The sequence below is a fragment of the Corvus brachyrhynchos genome, unplaced genomic scaffold (genome assembly GCF_000691975.1).
Source record: "Corvus brachyrhynchos isolate BGI_N302 unplaced genomic scaffold, ASM69197v1 scaffold148, whole genome shotgun sequence".
Classification (NCBI taxonomy): domain Eukaryota; kingdom Metazoa; phylum Chordata; class Aves; order Passeriformes; family Corvidae; genus Corvus; species Corvus brachyrhynchos.
This window is the reverse complement of record NW_008239785.1, coordinates 1,252,260-1,270,400: the sequence shown is the minus strand read 5'-3', so window position 1 is coordinate 1,270,400 and position 18,141 is coordinate 1,252,260. Positions and strand designations below refer to the sequence as shown.

The 18,141-nt window shown below is 45.2% G+C and overlaps 1 protein-coding gene across 5 annotated transcripts in view; it reads right to left on the bottom strand.

Moving 5' to 3' along the window:
* Window positions 1-5,302: 5,302 nt before the first annotated feature.
* The window catches only part of LOC108448877 (T-cell antigen CD7-like), a 25,661-nt gene continuing 12,822 nt past the window's right edge, over window positions 5,303-18,141 (bottom strand). The window contains exons 8-15 of one of the 5 annotated variants that reach the window (XM_017743245.1): window positions 15,697-16,070; window positions 14,349-14,681; window positions 14,145-14,254; window positions 13,021-13,144; window positions 11,889-12,227; window positions 10,033-10,374; window positions 8,567-8,673; window positions 6,594-6,890 (exon numbers count right to left, since the gene is read on the bottom strand). In XM_017743245.1, the coding sequence (XP_017598734.1) occupies window positions 6,780-6,890; window positions 8,567-8,673; window positions 10,033-10,374; window positions 11,889-12,227; window positions 13,021-13,093 (972 nt within the window). In that variant the 5' untranslated portion in view covers window positions 13,094-13,144; window positions 14,145-14,254; window positions 14,349-14,681; window positions 15,697-16,070 and the 3' untranslated portion in view covers window positions 6,594-6,779. Of the gene's footprint in view, window positions 6,891-8,566; window positions 8,674-10,032; window positions 10,375-11,888; window positions 12,228-13,020; window positions 13,145-14,144; window positions 14,255-14,348; window positions 16,071-18,141 lie in introns of all 5 variants that reach the window. The other 4 variants (XM_017743242.1, XM_017743244.1, XM_017743243.1 and 1 more) reach the window with 4 other exon arrangements.

Here is an 18,141-nt window from a genome sequence, read left to right as displayed (position 1 = left end):
AGAAGGAGGTTGGGTCTGCAGGAGGCAGACTGCTGCTGCTGCTGCCTGAGCTAGCAATGCACAGAGGAGAGATGCACAGGCTGCCAGGGAGGTGCCCAAATAAAGTGATGCAGTGCTGGAGCTGAGAGGCTTAGCAGGGGATGTCAGTGGCCATAAATATCATATGTATCAACTCTCCACTCTAATGTCAGAGATTTGACTTGAGATAAATAAACCACATCAGAAGATAAAATCTGAGGTCGTTATCATCTGTGACTGATGAGCAAGGTCACTGATCATATCTTGTGGTGACAGAGATGTTACAGTCATCAAACACAACATGCTGCTGGCACATGCCAAACATCCTGCTGGAAAAAAAACCAAGCAAAATCAGGAGTCGCTTTCTTATGTCCTTGTGCTAGAAAATAGATGAAGTCTAGTCATCAAAAAATCAAATTTTTAAAATGTGAAGTAATGACAATGGTGCCAGTTCATCACTGAACAGGTTTGGTTGTCACATCATTCCATACAACGACAGCATAGAAATATATTTTTGTTGGTGGGATTGAATGAAAACTGCTTCACTGCCTGACTCAGTGGCCTTGGTCCAGGGGTATCAGCTACCCAGTGCCTCAGCTTCTCCTCTTTAAACCAGAAAAAGCAGAAGATGGAGTTAATCAGTGAATGCACAACGCTCAGAGCAGATCAAACCCTGTTCACACCCTGGCCATGGCCATCAGGACTGCAGTTCTGCCCTGACTGCAGGAGCCATGGGAGCTGACCGTGGCTGTGGAAAGCCTGGCAGACACATCCATGTATTCATGTAATTCCTTATGGTGTCTGACCACCGTGCCTGACTTTTGCGTGCTAACAACTCCTCTGTCGATGCCAGCTGCCCTGGGGCCAGCAGCGACCTTGGTCCAGGTCTGTGAGTGACAGAGTGGCCACAGGCAGCTGTAGCACAGAGGATGGTGTGACAGTGACAGTGAGGGAGGCAGGGGTGTGAGGGACAGAGTGGCCACAGGCAGCTGTAGCACAGAGCACGGGGTGACAGTGACAGTGAGGGACACTGGCGGGTGGCAGATCTGAGGAGGAGAGCCTGGTTTCGGGGTAGATGCTCTGCAGAAGCGGTACCACAGCCCTGCTGAGCACACAGCAACCACAGGCTCCTGCCAGAACATGCTCATGAGTCCCTGTCTGAGGATGGGGACAGGCCAGACCGCTGTAGCACAAACTCCCCAGCCCCTCTGCAGCAGCCAGGCTTCGCTGTCTCCACCACAAAACCACAATTTTTGTCTTGAGACACGAGAGAAGCCTGAGAGGAGCGAGCTGCAGAAAGCATGTTATTAAGGAATGTAATTTTCTTTATTGTGAATATTTCTGCCTCTCTTTTTGTTCCACCCAAGTGGTGCCCCCAGGTCTGAGCATTAGGGCTTGCCATGGAATAACAAGCACTGGAAGAACAGCCTTTCCCTGCTTTCAGCCAAGCCCACCCAGACAATTTGCAAACTCACCATGGCCATCACGGTGAGATTCACTGACAAAAGCACCAGGAGGACAACAGCCATCCTTTCAATGATGGATCCCTCCTGGTTCACCCAATCCTAAGTCAAAAAGTCACAAAGCCTCAGTTCAGGCTGTTCATTTGAGTTTCTCTGTGAGCTCTAAACCTGCTAGGATCTCTCCTTTATTTCCTCTTTTGGCTAGGACAGAAATATAATGATCTATTTTTCCATGCTACCACTTTATGTCCAAAACACCCTTGCAAGAAGGAGCACATGGCTCTCTGTGTGTGCTCTCTGTAGAAGGACTGTTTTTAATTTTAGCCTTGACAGTCATTAGAAACTGTAATTTCTTTACCTGCAGTGTGTACACACACGCCTGATTTCTTTTTTGAAACCTTAAACTGTTTAGGGTTTTTTTAAATGAAATAAAGAGTTTTGAGCTCTTAGAGCACCGAGTGCCATCACTTGAATGAGACTTTCTCGAAAAGCTTCCACTCTGAGCATTAGAAAGTGTGAGAATGAGACTAACAGAGAAATCCACAATGATGTTATAGAGTTTATTCAATGGTCTTATTTCTCAGAAATCATGGGCACTTGTGCAAAATGTCATCTCTACATTGGGACTTTGAATGTCACCCACCCACAAGCTTGCTGCCAGTTATGTTTCTGAGCAGAGATAATATAACACAAGTGGAAACCACAAGCAGTAAACTGGCCTTAGTGATTCTCAGAAGATGTGTCTCTGAATTGTAAGGCAATAATTTGTGGGCAAAGGAACCCCACAAACCAATTGTGGCTTTTTTTTCTGTCATATCAGAGCTGAGTAATAAATCCCACCATCTGAGGATGAAATGATTACTACCATTGGTCAAGCATCACTCGTACAAGGACCCCCAGATAAGCTTTTACAACTTGTGTGACTCTGCTAAGAGCAGATGGACCAAATGTCTCAGGCTGTCATGAACTGCAGAGAGGAATTAACTTAAAGGCTTTCCCTTTAGTTACGAATTACTAATTTCTGATACTTATTCACAGAAGGAATGTGAGAGCGTTTTCCACTTGGCGTGTGCAGTGTTTAGATATTATTCCCATTACAGACAGGAGCACGGGAGTGTAGCACAACATTCTTGATATCTCAGGTGGAAATCTCTGGGGCCATGGATGTGTTCTCCAGGGAGTTTCCAACACATGCCAGTCAGTTGGTGCAGTCAAATACCAGCCAAAAGCAAAATAATTGTTCTTGTGAAGTAGTTACACAGGAATCTGCACCATCCAGAGAGTTCATCCAGCCCTACCAGCAGTTAATTACACTGAATGCAGTCACCTCCCATCCACAACTGGACAGATAATCTACTTGTACCAGACAGATTGTGCCAACACTGTAAAATTTTAGTGTTAGGACAAAATGGTTTATTCTTTTTAGTCAGTATTTAGGCTGGTTGCTTTATTTCAATTTCTTAAATGAAAAAAATTATGTGAGACTCTTGTAGAAAAGGCAGGATGCTCTGGCCATTATGAGACAGTAATGTATTACCAGTGATTTCCTAAAAAGTAAGTTAAAACCTCTTGAGACTCCAAATGAAATTAGAAAGACTTCTTGCATGTTACATGTAGCCAGTATCCAGTCCGAAGGATCTATTACTGAAGGATTTGAAACAGTGTCAAAAACCATGGAAAAACAACACAAATACTGTTAAATTTGTATGACAAGCAGTAAAAGAATTCATTAACTAGTGCAGGAGCATATTAACCAAATATGTCAGATTAAAGAAATGGCACCAATGAAGCATTTTCAGCACCTCAAAGCTCAAAGCTGTGAGAAAACCAAATCTGTGAACTACCAGAAAAAAACCCTGCACGTTTTCAACTTGACTGTAAGCTGACTGCTAATATATTGCAAGTTGAGTGTTACAAAGCACTCAAAAAGAAACTAAATGCTTTGGAAAACAAGTGCTTACAACAGCTTGCATACCATGAGTAGAAATAGATTTTTCACTAACACAGGGACCTTGAGAAATCAGCAGTCAGTAGCTTGTTTCCAGCAGAACCAGCAGTGCTGGACGTATTTTGGTCAGATCCTCCACACATGCAGAGTGTCTCCTGCATGAGTTTTTGGATGCAAAAGGAGTCACAAGCAGCCACCAGCAACAGGCAGGTGGGAGAAACTGGCTCCAGACCACTGTCCCAGTGTGGATTTCAGACACGGATCATGTAGCTCTTACAGCTATCAGGAGCACATAAACGCTGGATTGCAGGAGAGTCCCTGGAGACATTGCAGTGTCCTGTAATATGTCACAAGCCACAAGAGCAGAACCTGCTTCTCTCCTGTATCCTGTCCTCCTGCAAAACCTTTTGTGGCTCAACTCAGCTTATCAGCCTCCTTGGAACCTGAGCTCAGGCACGTCCTTGTCAGACACACCTGAATCAAGAGGTTAAAATGCTTTTTTTCCAGCTAAATTTTCCTGAGTCTACAGGCTCCATCAGCACTAATCTGCTATGTGCTGGCTGCTTTCTCCAGTTTTACAAATAACCAGAATTATTTCTGATGATCCCTCCCCCTTCCCAGGCACTCAGCCCAGGCCACTCCATCCAGACCTGGCCCCTGAGTTACTTCAGACACACTTTGTACATTGCCTGTTGGGTTTTTGCTGCTTCTGACCTGCTGTCCTTGCTCAGCTGCCTTGGCTCGCTCCACCCCTGTTCCACAAACTCTGACACTGGAGCTGCAGCCCTGCTCCCCACCTGAGGGTGCTTTGCTCCCAGCTGAAATTCCTGTCATTTATCCCATGGTTGGGGCTGGGGACATCACCAATACCCGGCACCTTTCTCACTGCTGCGGGTCCCATCCCAGCCTCTGGACTGCACTTCCCACCTCTCCTTGAAAATCATTTCCCTCCCCAGAGGCTGAGACAGGAGATAGAAAAACAGCAAAGGCAGCAGAATTGGCCCAGAGCAATTCTGTCTGCAGCTCTGGGAGTGAAAATTTCCGTTTTTCTGCTTTCCAGGGAAGCTCTGAGACAACTTTGCTTCTTCAGAGTGCTCCAGCCCTCTTGGGCAGCCAATAACCAATTCTTCCCTGACTCCGGAGATAATTTCCCCAGCAGTTCATTCACCACTGCTTGGGTTAATTGTGGTGCTGATTCTCTACCCCTCCACACAGGTCCAGCCCATGAAATGGCTCAGTGTCTGTCATTTTCTTCAGCAAGGTGCTACTTCTTTTTTGGGTTTTTTAATTTATTTATACCAAGCCAAAAAAACCACCTCCACTATTGTTTCTTTTCACGGCTTTTTTTCTTTTTTCCACCATTGTGGTCGTGTTTGCACAGCAGTGTTGTTTCAGAAAGCTGATCTCAAATGCCGCTTTGCTCATTGTGAACCTCCCAGTGCCAGCTCTCAGGGGTTTTGCCGCTTTTTGACTAAACCTGCACCTTGTTCCAAAAATGAAAATGTGATGAAAGGTGATTGATTATGGGCACCTCAGTTTCTAGATAGGTACCTAATTTATTGGTTCTTCCCTAGCTCTTCACCCACCCCTGAGCTGGGCTTTCCCAGGGACAAAGTCAGAACTGGTCCCAGCACCAAGCCTAGCAGAGTTCAAGAAAAGTCTGGGCAATGAGACATGGAATACTCAAGGTCTGAAGTGTTCTTTTCTATTTTCTGATTGGTTTTAAAAAGAAAAACCTCACTTGCAGATTATATAATTAAAGTGGAAAACAGCTATTATGTTGTCTACTGGGATGCTGTTAGGAGCAGTTTATACAGCATTTTGCAAAAAGCTTTGAATCACTATTCAGAAAAAAGCCAAACACAACAAACCATTAAAAGAAACATCCATTTATTTGCAAGATATATGAAACAGGTTTTAATATATGTATGAAAATATCAAGGAACTGTACAAAGCCCCATCACAAACACAATTTATTCAGGTCTGGCCGTGTGAGGACAGCACCTCTTTGCTCACAGGGTGAACCTGCACCAGCCACCCCCCAGTGAGGGGATTTCTCCCTCAGGTCTGGTGCACAGCATTTCATGAGTGATATTCGGAGGGAAATGGGCTATCCTGAGGGGCAGGAGTGTCCTGGCAAGCTGGGATCTTGTCAGAGCATTGTCAGAGAATTTTCCTCTGTGCCTGGCTCTGCTCCAGCTATGCACTCATCAAAGATAAACTGACCCTAATCCCTCAAAAAAATAAACAATTACATCAATAGAGAGAAACTGTCGTCAGCAACCACAAGTCACCCCCATCAATCCTGCCCTGTATCAAGGCAATCCAGCATTCCTTTGTGGAACATTATTGACTTTCCACAGTGGCCCCAACACTACAAAACCAAAACACCCCTGGAGGAGGCCGAGCCCTTCCTCAGCCCAGCTCCCACAGCCACCTGTTCTATAAACTGTTACTAAACCAAATTTAGCCTCTTCTTGCCTGATGTGAGTTTTGATAAATCCCTTTGGTAAGAAGGGGTTTTAGATCAGCCCCACCCGTGCCCAGGTTGGAATGCAGGCATTGGCTTTACCCCAGATGATTTCATCTTGTGTTGTACAGTGTGGAGTCACTGACCTGGAGAAACACATCCTGCTGAGACAGCACATCACAAACATTTTTGCTGTCCCAAGAAGCCACCAGGACTCAATTTTAGTCATCAGTCATGCCAGTAGCTCTGACAGAGGCAGCAAATTAAAATCTAGACTTGATTGTGTTTTTGTGGGACTGTCATGACCTCGGAGCAAGTGAGCCCACACGGATCCAGCACTACACTCATGATGCACCCTGCCACGTTTCTGAAGTTTCTTCAAAACAGATTTCCCTGCTGTAACTCTTGAGTAGTTTTAGCTGCCTGAGCTCTTGGGCAGACCCCGAGGATCCATGAGAGAGCTGGAATCCAGGCCTGTGTGGATCCATTGCAAACTATTGAACAGACCTGTGTGGTCTTCCTGAGCACTTACCAAAGCTCAGAACCAGACCTTCCCATCCATCCCACCTGCCCAGAAAGGGTTATTGGTCAAAGAAACAAGCCCATATGTTGTTGCATTTAGCCCCAAAATGCTGCTTTTTCACACTGAACTGCACACACATGTCCAGGGTACCTGCATTTCGCTACATTTTCTGTACATCACAAAAAAAAAAAAAATCAAAAAAAGTAGAAAGAGCCTTGGAAATGAGGTTTTTCTTTGCACTGAAGAAGGTAGGTGATAGCAATTTCAGTTCAGCTACTACATCAGCTGGTGAAAGCAGCTCTCAGAGCTGCCTGTAAGGGAAAGGTCAATGTACATACGGTCCCAGCTGGCAGAAGTTTATTCACCTCTGCTGTAGGTGTTGGTTCTGACCAGTGTGCTACGTCTGGAATTGTAGGACATGTCTTCATATACCACATTGGGCTTTTTCTTCTGGAAATATTTCTTCACCTGCAAAACAAAGAAAACAGCCATTCAAAACAGAGCCTGGAAAGACCTCAACTGAGGAGTTGTTTTCCATCTCAGGAGTCCATCTACATCATCTATTGGAAGAGGAAATGTACTTTAAAATTCCTCTCACGACCCTGTGAGGTCTTAGAGGACCAAGTGGAAATTATCAGCTTATTTATTTAACTTTCTTTTAAGTCAGCATCTGCCTATCTCAGCGCAGGTGCTTTTGCTCACAAGTACAAGTTGAACGCTCTACCCCCCATGCCTTCATGAAATTACAATGGGTGCTCTGATATATCATAGCTTCACAACAGAATTTCAGCTTTAAGCATCTCCTCTTTCTCTCCCCTCAGGTTTTCAGCTCTTCACAGCACTAAAAGGGTTAATCTCACCCAGGCCTTGCAGCTGGAATGAAGCTTATCGCTGTTGCTCACATGATCTTTGCTGGACAGCAGTGCAGCTTCAGCTGAATCTTGGCTGCACTGGAGAGGGGGAGCCGAGCTGTTCCGGCTGCCCACAGCAGGGATAAGGGGGAGTTCCACGGATGGAACAGGTCCATCGGCTCCCCGCAGGGCGCGGGCCATTTTTTCAGCCGTGCCCTGGCCGGAGCGGGGCGTGGGCCGGGCCCGCTGGCCCCCGCACGGAGTCTGCAGCCACCTGTCCCAGCGCCAGAAACGAGACAGAGAGGCTCTGCCTCGGAGTTTCCTATTCTTAAGTGTGGATCACAGAGGCGGTCACAACTTTAAGTGGCTTAAAGAATTGTTCATATTCAAACTGGCCAGCTGATAGGTTCTGTCAGGTCCCAGATGAAGCCGTAAGCACCCCTTTGCAAGGACATCACTTCTGGGACTATGCTTGCTAACCCATGACAGAGTCTGATGCAATTTCACTAAAAGTTCCCTCAAGAGTTGGATGGAACCCTAGCTCTGACACAAATAAGGCTCATTCTTAGACTGGTAGCACAAGACACCAGTTCCCACTGGGCTTTGACAGAATTATGTTGCACTACTGGTTTTTAGCAGTGCTGGATCCACATGTGGAGGGATGAGACAGGAGCCTGTGAACCATACACTTCATTTTCATTAATCTTTATGGAACAGAAGGATTTATCAGAGACAATTTCTGGGCACTTTCTGCAGTATATGAATAGAAATAATCCCAGTAAAGGAAAAAAAACGTAAGAAAGGTTTTTTTCTAGAACGGGGCAATTTTTTTTTCTCCTAGTGCTACTTTCAGACATCAGGCTATTTTATGAGTTTTTGTTGCCCTTGTGTCCCCCTCCAAGTGTTCTCTTACATCTCTTACAAGCTTGCTATGTACAGCTCCAGTCCCAATTCACATAAAAAAATTCTAAAAAGCAAGCAAAACAGAACAGCAAGGGGCTTTGTTCCAAGAGATACACACAACACATGGCTGTGTCAACCACACAGCTCACGTGAGGTTTGTTATCAAAAGATAAACAATACCTCATTGACAAAGGGTTACAGAAATACAAGATACCATGTTAGCTGCCAACAGTTTACAGCTGGAAGATATTAAACAAGGGAAAATAGGAGAGCAATAGGAAGCCACAATTGCTTAGGTTTTTCAGATATTTGCTTGACTCAGTCACTATTTAAAAATAACATCGGTTTGCTCCACCAGGCACAGTTTTGCTGTGGTGACAGTGTACTTACATCCACATGGTACAAGGTGCAGCACGCCAGGGCACAGAACAGCAGTGCCACCACGGCAATAAGGGCATACAAACCCCAGGAGCTCTTCTTGCATGCCTGCTCCACTTCTGCATGTAAAATTACAGCAGTATTATTATAAATACAAAGAGGCAGAATTTTATTTTTATTCTGAAAAAAAAAATTTTACAGGTTAATCAAAATTTTGGATATCAACAGCTACAGAGCCATGTTTGTCATCCCATTAATACTCTCACTGCCATTTCCTGTGCTCTTCCAGAGGCTGGGGATGGCTGCAGGTGGCATCTGCAGCACTTTACAAAGATGTAGCTTCCCCACCACTGAGCAGAAGTGGACCACACACTCCTAATGGGAGCAGAAAATGTTTTCCTGCAGTGTCGCTGCAACCCTAAGGGCTCTGACTTGGATCCAAGAGCCAGGTTGGTGAGAGGTACAGACATAAGCAGGAGGATGCTGTGGTATGAAGCACACTGAGCAGGATAATGCTGGTGGAAAGGGTTTCAACTCTCTAAAACCTCAATTATTCCATATCTGAATAACACACTAATTAATAATCACCCCCCTGCTTTTTTGTGCTGTCATTTCCCCCACCTCACTTTACTGAGTTGTTGCCCCAGCTGTGGGTGGTGGCACAGAATGGGACCACAGTTGCCTTTGCAGACTGCAGGAAAATCCTTTGCAACTCTCTGGGGCTTTGTAAACCTTATTTTAGAAAAGCATCAGCAAAGCCCAATGCACAGGGTTAAATTGCACCAGTAACATCAAAATCAAGCACTATGTTGCTGGTTCAGACTTCAGCTTAGCAAATGGGTACAGCACCATCCTGCAGGAAAATAAAAAAACCTCTTTGGAGCACAGAAAAGTAAAACCCCATCTTTGGTGCACATAAAAATCAACTCCCCTCTTGGGAACACAAAAAAACCCAAACCCCCTCTTTGCAGCACGTGCTCACAGAGTGCTCAGTGTGTGACAAGGGTACATGAGAACACCTCTGCTGTGGTCTGTAGTGCTTGAAGCAAGTGCCTGAGGACTTGTTTTGTGGTCCCTGATGTGATCTATTTTTAAACACAAGACTTGCTAGAGGGAATGGTTTCTAAAAGTCATTTATGTCATGTTAAGGTCAAGGAATTGTTGCTAAAAATACTTATTCATATCCTAAAACTGACAGATTTCACACAGTGAAGTGTTTGTTATCTTATTTTGGCCTTTTTTTCTTTTTCTAAGATGCAGGATTATGGCAAGGTCTGAATACCCCTCTGGTTGTACGAGGCAGGTAGAAACACAGAGTGTTTCTGTGTCCAAGCTCAACAGGGCACAAAGGAGCTTGAGCCCACTCTCCAAATTTACCCAGGTTTGCCTGTCCTGACTAAAGTTCCGAAAGCTTTCTGTCCACTTTTTGCACTACAACACAATAGTTATTTATGATTAAATAAGCAAAAGGGCCATACCTTTAACCAGCACCATGGTGCCACTCGATGAGAGCAGAGGGGAATTTGTCACCTCCTCAGCACAGACATAGTTATCACTGTCATCCTCCTGCAGGTCGTGTAGAGTTATCACCGTTCTATTTCCTACCCTTGAATACTCCAAGCGACTCATAAAGGCAGGAGAAACCCTTGATCTGTTGAGCTTTGACCCATGCAGAACTATGGCAGGCTGCACGTGAGTCCTGAGCAAGTAGAACCCCTCAGCTTCAGGTGAGCTTTTCAACACACAGGTGATCCTGACAGACTGGCCTTGCTCAGGGTTGGCATAAAGTGGTGACTGCTCCAGAGCCCTGCTGGATTTAGCTAAAACCAGAGAGATTAGTGGCTATCACATGCTTAACATGGTGCATTTTAACTGGGGAGCAAGGGCAGAGGTCACAGACAGAAAGAACAGACCATAGAAGTTTAGATAAAATGAATTTTTAAACATGCTTTAAGAAGAACGATATATTTTAGTACACCCTGGCATATCTTCCTGCCTCAGGATCTGAAAGTAGGACTGACCAACAGGTTTAGCTGTTTGCAAAGGGTCTGCATCTACCTAAAAAATGACCTATACTGACCTCCTCTAAGGGAATACAGCCTGATCAGCATGTCCTTGAGCCATGCATCATTGTTTGCTTTCTCAAGTGAGATGAAGCCATAGACGGACCTGGGGGCTACTGGTCTGGATCAAATCATACAGTGTGTGTCCCATCCATGATGAAACGGTCTATGAGAATGGAGTGGTTATTAATGACTCACTGTCCAGCTGGAAAGACATTCCACTGAGCTCCTCTGAGGACAGGACTTGTTCTTTTTAACATTATCATTAAAGTGGATAAGGGAGTGAGGACAGAATTTATCAAGTTTGTAAAGGGAAGATGGTAAGCATTTCAGAGAAGAGGATCAGAGTCAAAAAGACATATAAAGCAATTTAGTAAAATAATTTGGAGAGACAATACACAATAAAGAAGATGTGATTCATTTGAGAAAACACAGCCAAGAAGTTCGGAAGGAGAAGCCTAAGGGAGGAGATGATAATCCTTCATGGATCTAAATTACTATTGCTGATCAGCAATCAATTAGATTTCACATATCTAGGGGACAGGAAAGGAAGAAAGCCCTGTAAGCTTTGGGAAAGATGTTTCAGGTTAGAAGGTCTCATTGGAAGGACGGGTACAAAGAGGAATAAACTGCCCACTGAATAGTGTGGGCTCAACCCTCATCTAATGGGAAAAAAAAAAAAAAGACAAAAAAATTGTTCCCCCAAGCAGAAATATCTGCCAAAAGGAGTGCTTCTGCCCATTCATCACCTCCTCACTAACAAGAGAAAAAACCCTTTACCCACTCATGCCCAGCTTGCAGACCCTGCATAGCACCAGCTTCCCAATTATTACCAATTTGTCATTTAAGACGAATTAGTAAAAACAAAAGAGACTTGCGAAAACCACTACCAAAAAAAAAGCCCCTCTTTGCTCTGCTGGTTGTTTATAAAGGTTTGACAGGTTGTTTTAGAAAGAGCTGTGGGACCTCACTGCTTCCAAACTGCTGCAGCAACCTATGACTCATATGAAAATCTGTAGCTGTGATTAAAAAGTCACAAATTAATGTTCTAGGGTGGTTTGGGGTTTTTTTAGTACCATACTATCTAATGTGTTTTCTTCATTGTTTCAGGGAGAAACACCCACACTTTCCTTCAAATCTGTACATGACCTGAGCAGACATGGAAAAAGTTCTGCCAGACTCGCCCTCCCATTGTGTTTTCTTCCAATCTTTGATTTAAAATATAGATCTGCATTTACTAATTCATGACATAAAAGGTGGAATTGCAATACCTTTGACCACCACTATGGTTGTCTTCCCATATAGGTCTTTGTGACGGTCATTGATTTTAACCATCTCAGAGCATACATAGATTTTGGGATCAGATTCCTGTAACCTCTGCAGGGTTATCCTGAAATTCTCCCCTTCCTTTGAATACTCGGTGCGATTAGCAAAGGCAGGATTGACTTTTGGAGATTCGTCCTTGGGAATATATATCACATTGAGATTCTGTCTGATAGCTCTCAAGTACATTCCCACTTGATTTTGTGAATCATTCATTGGACAAGTTATGCTGATGGAGTCTCCTTCCCAAGCACTGATAACATCTGCTGACTGTTCATTTCCTCCACCTAAAAATAAGAAATGCAATTGAAATTGTAATATCTGAGTTCCTCTTGGTCTGTTCATACCAAAGCAGGTTCCAAAATCAACACCTCCGTCCACAGAACCTCTCTGTAAGACTGGACCTCAGTTTCCCTGTGCTGGACATGTCATTTCTGGGCTGCCCTGGCACCTGTAGTGCCCTTCATGCCCATTGACCTGAGCAACTCAGCACCTTCCCAAGCTTCAGAGGCCTTGGCAAAAAAGGGGCTGCTGTCCCTCACACAGAAAATGTAGTTCTCTCTTAGATTCCCAGCATGATCCTATTGGTTCTCAAAACACAAACTTCGCTAAACTCAGCCTGATACTTGGAGCTGGTTTCACATCTAACTCAGGAATTTAAAAGTAAGAGAAAGTGGCAGAAAATGGAAGAAAATACATTTTTCTCTTGTCTTTTAAAAGAAGCATTTAAATAACATCAGGGAACTGGATAATACAGAATCTCAGCAAGAGGGCTGCAGAAGGTGTAAGCCCAATCTATTCTAAGAAACAAAGATATATAAATATATAATGAGATCCTTGGAGTTCTCCATTGTCCCCAATATCCAAAGAAACTGAACAGTGAGTACTTGTGCAATGAACAGTGAGAAATAGAGAGATCAGATGGGAAACACCTAAAAGAAGCTACATCATAAACAAGGGAAGAAAAATTAAATAGAGAGCATTGCATGTCTAAGACAAACATAGCTTAGAGAAGGTTGGAAAAAAAGAAAAGAAAATACTGAAATGTAAGAAATATAAGAGCATCGATGTTGTACGTACTGTCCTGGGCAGGGAAGCACGGGAGAAGCAGAAGAAAGAGGGAGGCAGTTGGGAGACACGACATCCACAGCATCTCCAAAGCTCTTTTTAGTTGTTCCCTCAGTCTGACCGATGAGTAAAAGTCCTGAGGAGAGAGTCGTAAGCCCCAGGTTGGGCTGCTGTTTTCCAGCTACATGAGCTGTCTACTGAAAAAAGTCAGCAGAGCTTTGCTTTTGCCTTTGTATCACAGTGATTGTGATAGAGGGGGAAGAGCCATGGCTTTGGGAGGTGCATCTGGGGTTCTTCACACTTAAACCACCCCTGGTTTCCTGCTTCTGAGCAACCCCCAGCCCACAGGGCTGCAGTAGAAAGTTGTCTATGGGGAGCACCTACCTCCCCTTGGAAGGCAACTGAGAAAGGGGAGGCTCAAATTTGCTCTTCACAGTGACAAAGTCATGCAGTTGTCCCCCGGTTGTGGCCTCCCCTGAAATGCAGGGGCTTGGTACAATCAGTTCAGTTTGTCAGGGCTCCCACGGGCTTAGATTGGTGGGTGCAGATGCAAAAGTCTTGGCTTTTTAAGGAGCAGGATGAGAGGTGCTCCACTGCTTCAGGAAAACGCTCAATTCTTACACAAGCCCTGCACACAAAGCAGCAGATTTGATCTGCATCTTGGCAATGACAACGTGATTAATTCTCAAGCAGGAGGAGCTGGAGTTCCTTCAGCAAACACCAGCCACTCACACCCAGCTTCCCCCCAGATCACATTCGACTCACAAACCAGCCCACCTGAGATCACCGGCAGGGGAAAGAGGATTTGACAGGAAATCTGTAGAGCCCTAACAAGGCCTTTTGATCCTGTTGCTAAAAGGATCTATTTGAGGAAACATCACTACCTGAAACTCTCAGGCTTTTCCTTCTCCCTTAACTTCATTGCAATGCCAAGACAATAAATAATTCCAATCTTTACCAAGACAATAAAGCCTTTTCCACCATAGCAATGTACTCTCTCAAAGTGAAAATTAAACTTGCAGCCCAGAAAGCCAACTGTATTCTACAGGTCTACTTAACAAGTAGAAGGAGCAACAATTTCTAAGAGAACAGATTGTCTCTAAGACAGGAGCACTTAAAGAAGACAGAGTGAGTACCTCACACGTTGTTTATGTCCAAGGAAGCCTTCAGGCCTCTCCCATTCCCTTCTCCAAGTGCCTGCACAGCCTTTCCCCACCCCAGCTCGTTCAGCTCCTCTTCCAGAGCCCTGAGCAAGAGATGAGAAAGTCACTTGGATCCTGGAGAAAAAGCAGGATACTGGCTCCTTCCTTCTTTAAGATGTAATTAGATGTAATTAGTACCTAATTACATGCATTTGGACTTTAAATTTAGGGTGCAGGTCAGCAATGTCACTGAACGTTGGACACCAGGCAAGTCCATGCTGCTGTGTGGCACACTGCAGTGAGAAAACATGGAAAAAACCAATCACACTCCCAAAAACTTCCCAGCAACCTGCTCAGAAGTACCTGGGCAGTCACCCTGTCCCTCGAGGTACTCCAGCAGCCATGTGAACCGACGGGATTTGAGATCTGCTCCGCAGTCTGGCACTGCCTGACCCTGCAAGGGCTCCCAGGCTCTGTAAGATCAGGTCCTGTCAGCACAGGGTACAGGTAAGATCTGCTGCTTTCTTCTCCCTGTTTTGGGTGGGGTGTTTTGGGGTGGCAAGGAGGCAGATCAAACTGTCCAAGTAGATTTTAACTCTCAGCAAATGCAGCACGAAGTTACAACAGGAGGGTGACCTGGAGAGTGCCTGACCCTCTCCTTTCCCCTCTTCCTACAATCCTAGATCTCTGCACAGAGCCATAAGATCTTTGCTTCCACTTGGCCACTGTCTTTGACACACAGAACAACCTTTGTTTTTTCTTTACCACCCTGGGCAAGCTGTCCCCCAGCCAGTCACAAGCAGCAGTCCCGGTCCTGGGCTGCCATAGACTGGAGATGGATCTGAGAGCAGCAATGCTTCCCCCCAGCCCACCCTTTCACCAAGCTGCTCTCTCCCCCCCTGGCTCTCAGCACAGTCTTTTTAACAAGGGCTTCACAGGGAGCTTCTGTTCCAAACAAACCTGTGCCAGTCACAGCCACTCGGGATCACTGCACATTCACAGGGACTAAAAGCAGCCCCTGGGAGCAGACATCTCATAGGCTGCTGCTGGCTGGGCTGAGCTGCCCAGCTCACCCCGAGCTGACCCACCACCCATTGCACCCTTCCCTGCCATCTGAAACAACCTGGGATTCCTCCTGGAAAATTAACCTGCTGTTTTGAAAGAAAATCATGTCGGACTTCTGATCAATCAGTTCATAAAGAAACCAAAAGAAGCCCAGTGCATGATGTCATCTCTGAGTGCATGGCACCAGATATCCTCTGACATGCAGATAAGGGAGCAAATATTAGTGCCACTCCCCTGCCTGGAGGCACAGAGGGCTGTGACAGTGACAGCAGTCACTCAACCCCAGCCCAAGGTACCTCAGCACACAGCATCTGCCTTAGGAGACAGCAGCCCTTTGCCCCCCGTGAATCCACACCTACCCTTTTTCTCTGGGGCATCATCTGCTGATCCTGGTTCTTCACTGCAAGTAGTCTCAAAGAACAGCCAGAAACTGGGGAAAAGGAAATGCACTGCACTCCCTGTTTGTGAGCTGAATCCTTACCTGTGCAGAACAAGCAGGCAGCCCTGTGCACGCACTGTTGCACTCCAGCACCCATCTCAGAGACCTCCTTACAGAAACTGGAGGGGCCTGTGCCGGTGCTGTCGGAGCTTTCTGCATCTCTGGCTGCTCTGAGCAAGAGCAGGCCCTTGGCACCCCTCAGCTGTGAGATACTCAGCAGAAACCCTTGAACTTACTAGACAAGAATCCAAGTATTTCAGGGAATGGTTATTTACTAACGCCACATCTTTGTCAAATGGACCACTGCGAGAAAGAGCTGCCCAGCAATTAAATGTTCATTTTCTGAAGCATTCATTGAGCAAGTTATGCTGATGGAGTCTCCTTCCCAAGCACTGATAACTGTTCTCTTGCTTCACCTAAAAAAAAGAAATGCATTGAAATTGTAATATCTGAGTTCCTCTTGGTCTGTTCATACCAAAGCAGGTTTCAAAATCAACTCCTCTGTCCACAGAACCTCTCTGTAAGAGTGGGCCTCAGTTTCCCTGTGCTGGACATGTCATTTCTGGGCTGCCCTGGCACCTGTAGTGCCCTTCATGCCCATTGACCTGAGCAACTCAGCACCTTCCCAAGCTTCAGAGGCCTTGGCAAAAAAGGGGCTGCTGTCCCTCACACAGAAAATGTAGTTCTCTCTTAGATTCCCAGCATGATCCTATTGGTTCTCAAAATACAAACTTCGCTAAACTCAGCCTGATACTTGGAGCTGGTTTCACATCTAACTCAGGAATTTAAAAGTAAGAGAAAGTGGCAGAAAATGGAAGAAAATATATTTTTCTCTTGTCTTTTTAAAGAAAGGAGCATTTAATAACATCAGGGAACTGCGTAATGGAGCCTCTCAGGAAAAGGTCTGCAGAAAGTGTAAGTCCAGTCTATCCTAAGAAACAAAGGTAGAGAAATGTATAAGGAGACCCTTGGAGTTCTCCAATGACCCCAACAGCCAAAGAAACTGAACAAGAAGTACTTGCGCAATGAACAGTGAGGAACAGAGGGATCAAATGGGAAATGCATGTTCAGAGCTAATGTTTGAGATTTCTTAAAATATCCCTGGCAAGGGGATCAACAAGCATCAGATTTGTTATTAAGCAACAGCACGACAAGGTTCATTGGCAAGGTTCACTCTACTATTTACAAGATGTTTAAGGCAAACAAAATCCAGTTAATCAAAACAGAAATTAACTGACTAGTCTTGTGTGCATGTGTGTTCAGGTACGTGTGACAAAAGGACAGTGAGGGCACTCACTAAAACCTTAACAGCACTCAACAGTACTGAAATTATACCTTAAATGTAACAATTTAGCAAAGGAATAACAGTTAACAGCATTTAACTTTATAACTTATATTAAAGTTACTGACAGGCCTAACTTACTTATCTATCTAAGGTACTTAAACATCAAAGAGAGCAGCATTTCTCCCATATTTGCCAGAGCATCTGCACACAGATACAAAGAGTCAGTGCAAGGAACCTGTCAGAAATTCCCCTCAGAGGCAGGGAAATGCTCACTCCAGATCCTTTTGCATCTCCCCAAGGGGTGACAGTTGGGCCTTGAAGAGTGGCGGGATCGGCCCAGGATCCGTCATTGTTTGGGATCCCCCGAGAGCAGCAAACGGGAGAGATCCCGGCTCAGGGAGGTCCCACTCCGAGGGAGGTTCTGGTGGAGCTGCTGCAGCCCAGCAGAGCTCCAAGGGTCTCGTTTTCCACCGCTGTTTGTAGGGCCACAAGAGAAGGGCTTTAGTCACAACAACCTTTCATCCTGGCCCCGCTTCAGACTGGCACAACTCCTTTGGAAGTGGGAGAAGAGGGACGTTGTGCCATTCAGGCAAGAAAAATCATTTCCAAGGCTGTTCCTAAAGAAACCAGGAGCTCCTTGGACAGCAGCAGTGCCTGGAGCAGCTGGTGTTTCTGATAAACTCCAGAGGAGCAGAGCCAGGGGCTGCTCATCAAGGCCAAGGCCTAACCAGCATCTCTCAGATCGAAGCATGGCCTACAAAAGGAGGGGTTCACCACCACACAACGAGTAGCCAGTGCTTAAGACAGTTTTATTGTGATTATGATGACACCTCAAATGAAACAACAGCTACCAAATGATGGCTTTTGGTGAGGCAGTCCCCTTAGTATCATCTGTCATTTTTTTTGTTTTGTAAGACAAAAGAAGATGATCTTTAAGATCCCCTCCAACACAAACCATTCCATGATCCTCTGATTAAAAATATTCACCTCTATGTGTATATTCAATAGCAAAATGCACTTGCTGAGGACAGACACCGCCTGAAAGCAAGTTCTCACTGCTTTCCCTGAGATGTGGCACCTTTGGTGTGCACCAGCACAACACGGCCCCAGAGGGGCAAAGTGGAACAGTTGGTAGTGATGTCCCCAGATATCACAGTCTGCATAATCAGCCGTAGGAAGAAGAGATGTGAAGGAAAGAGGGG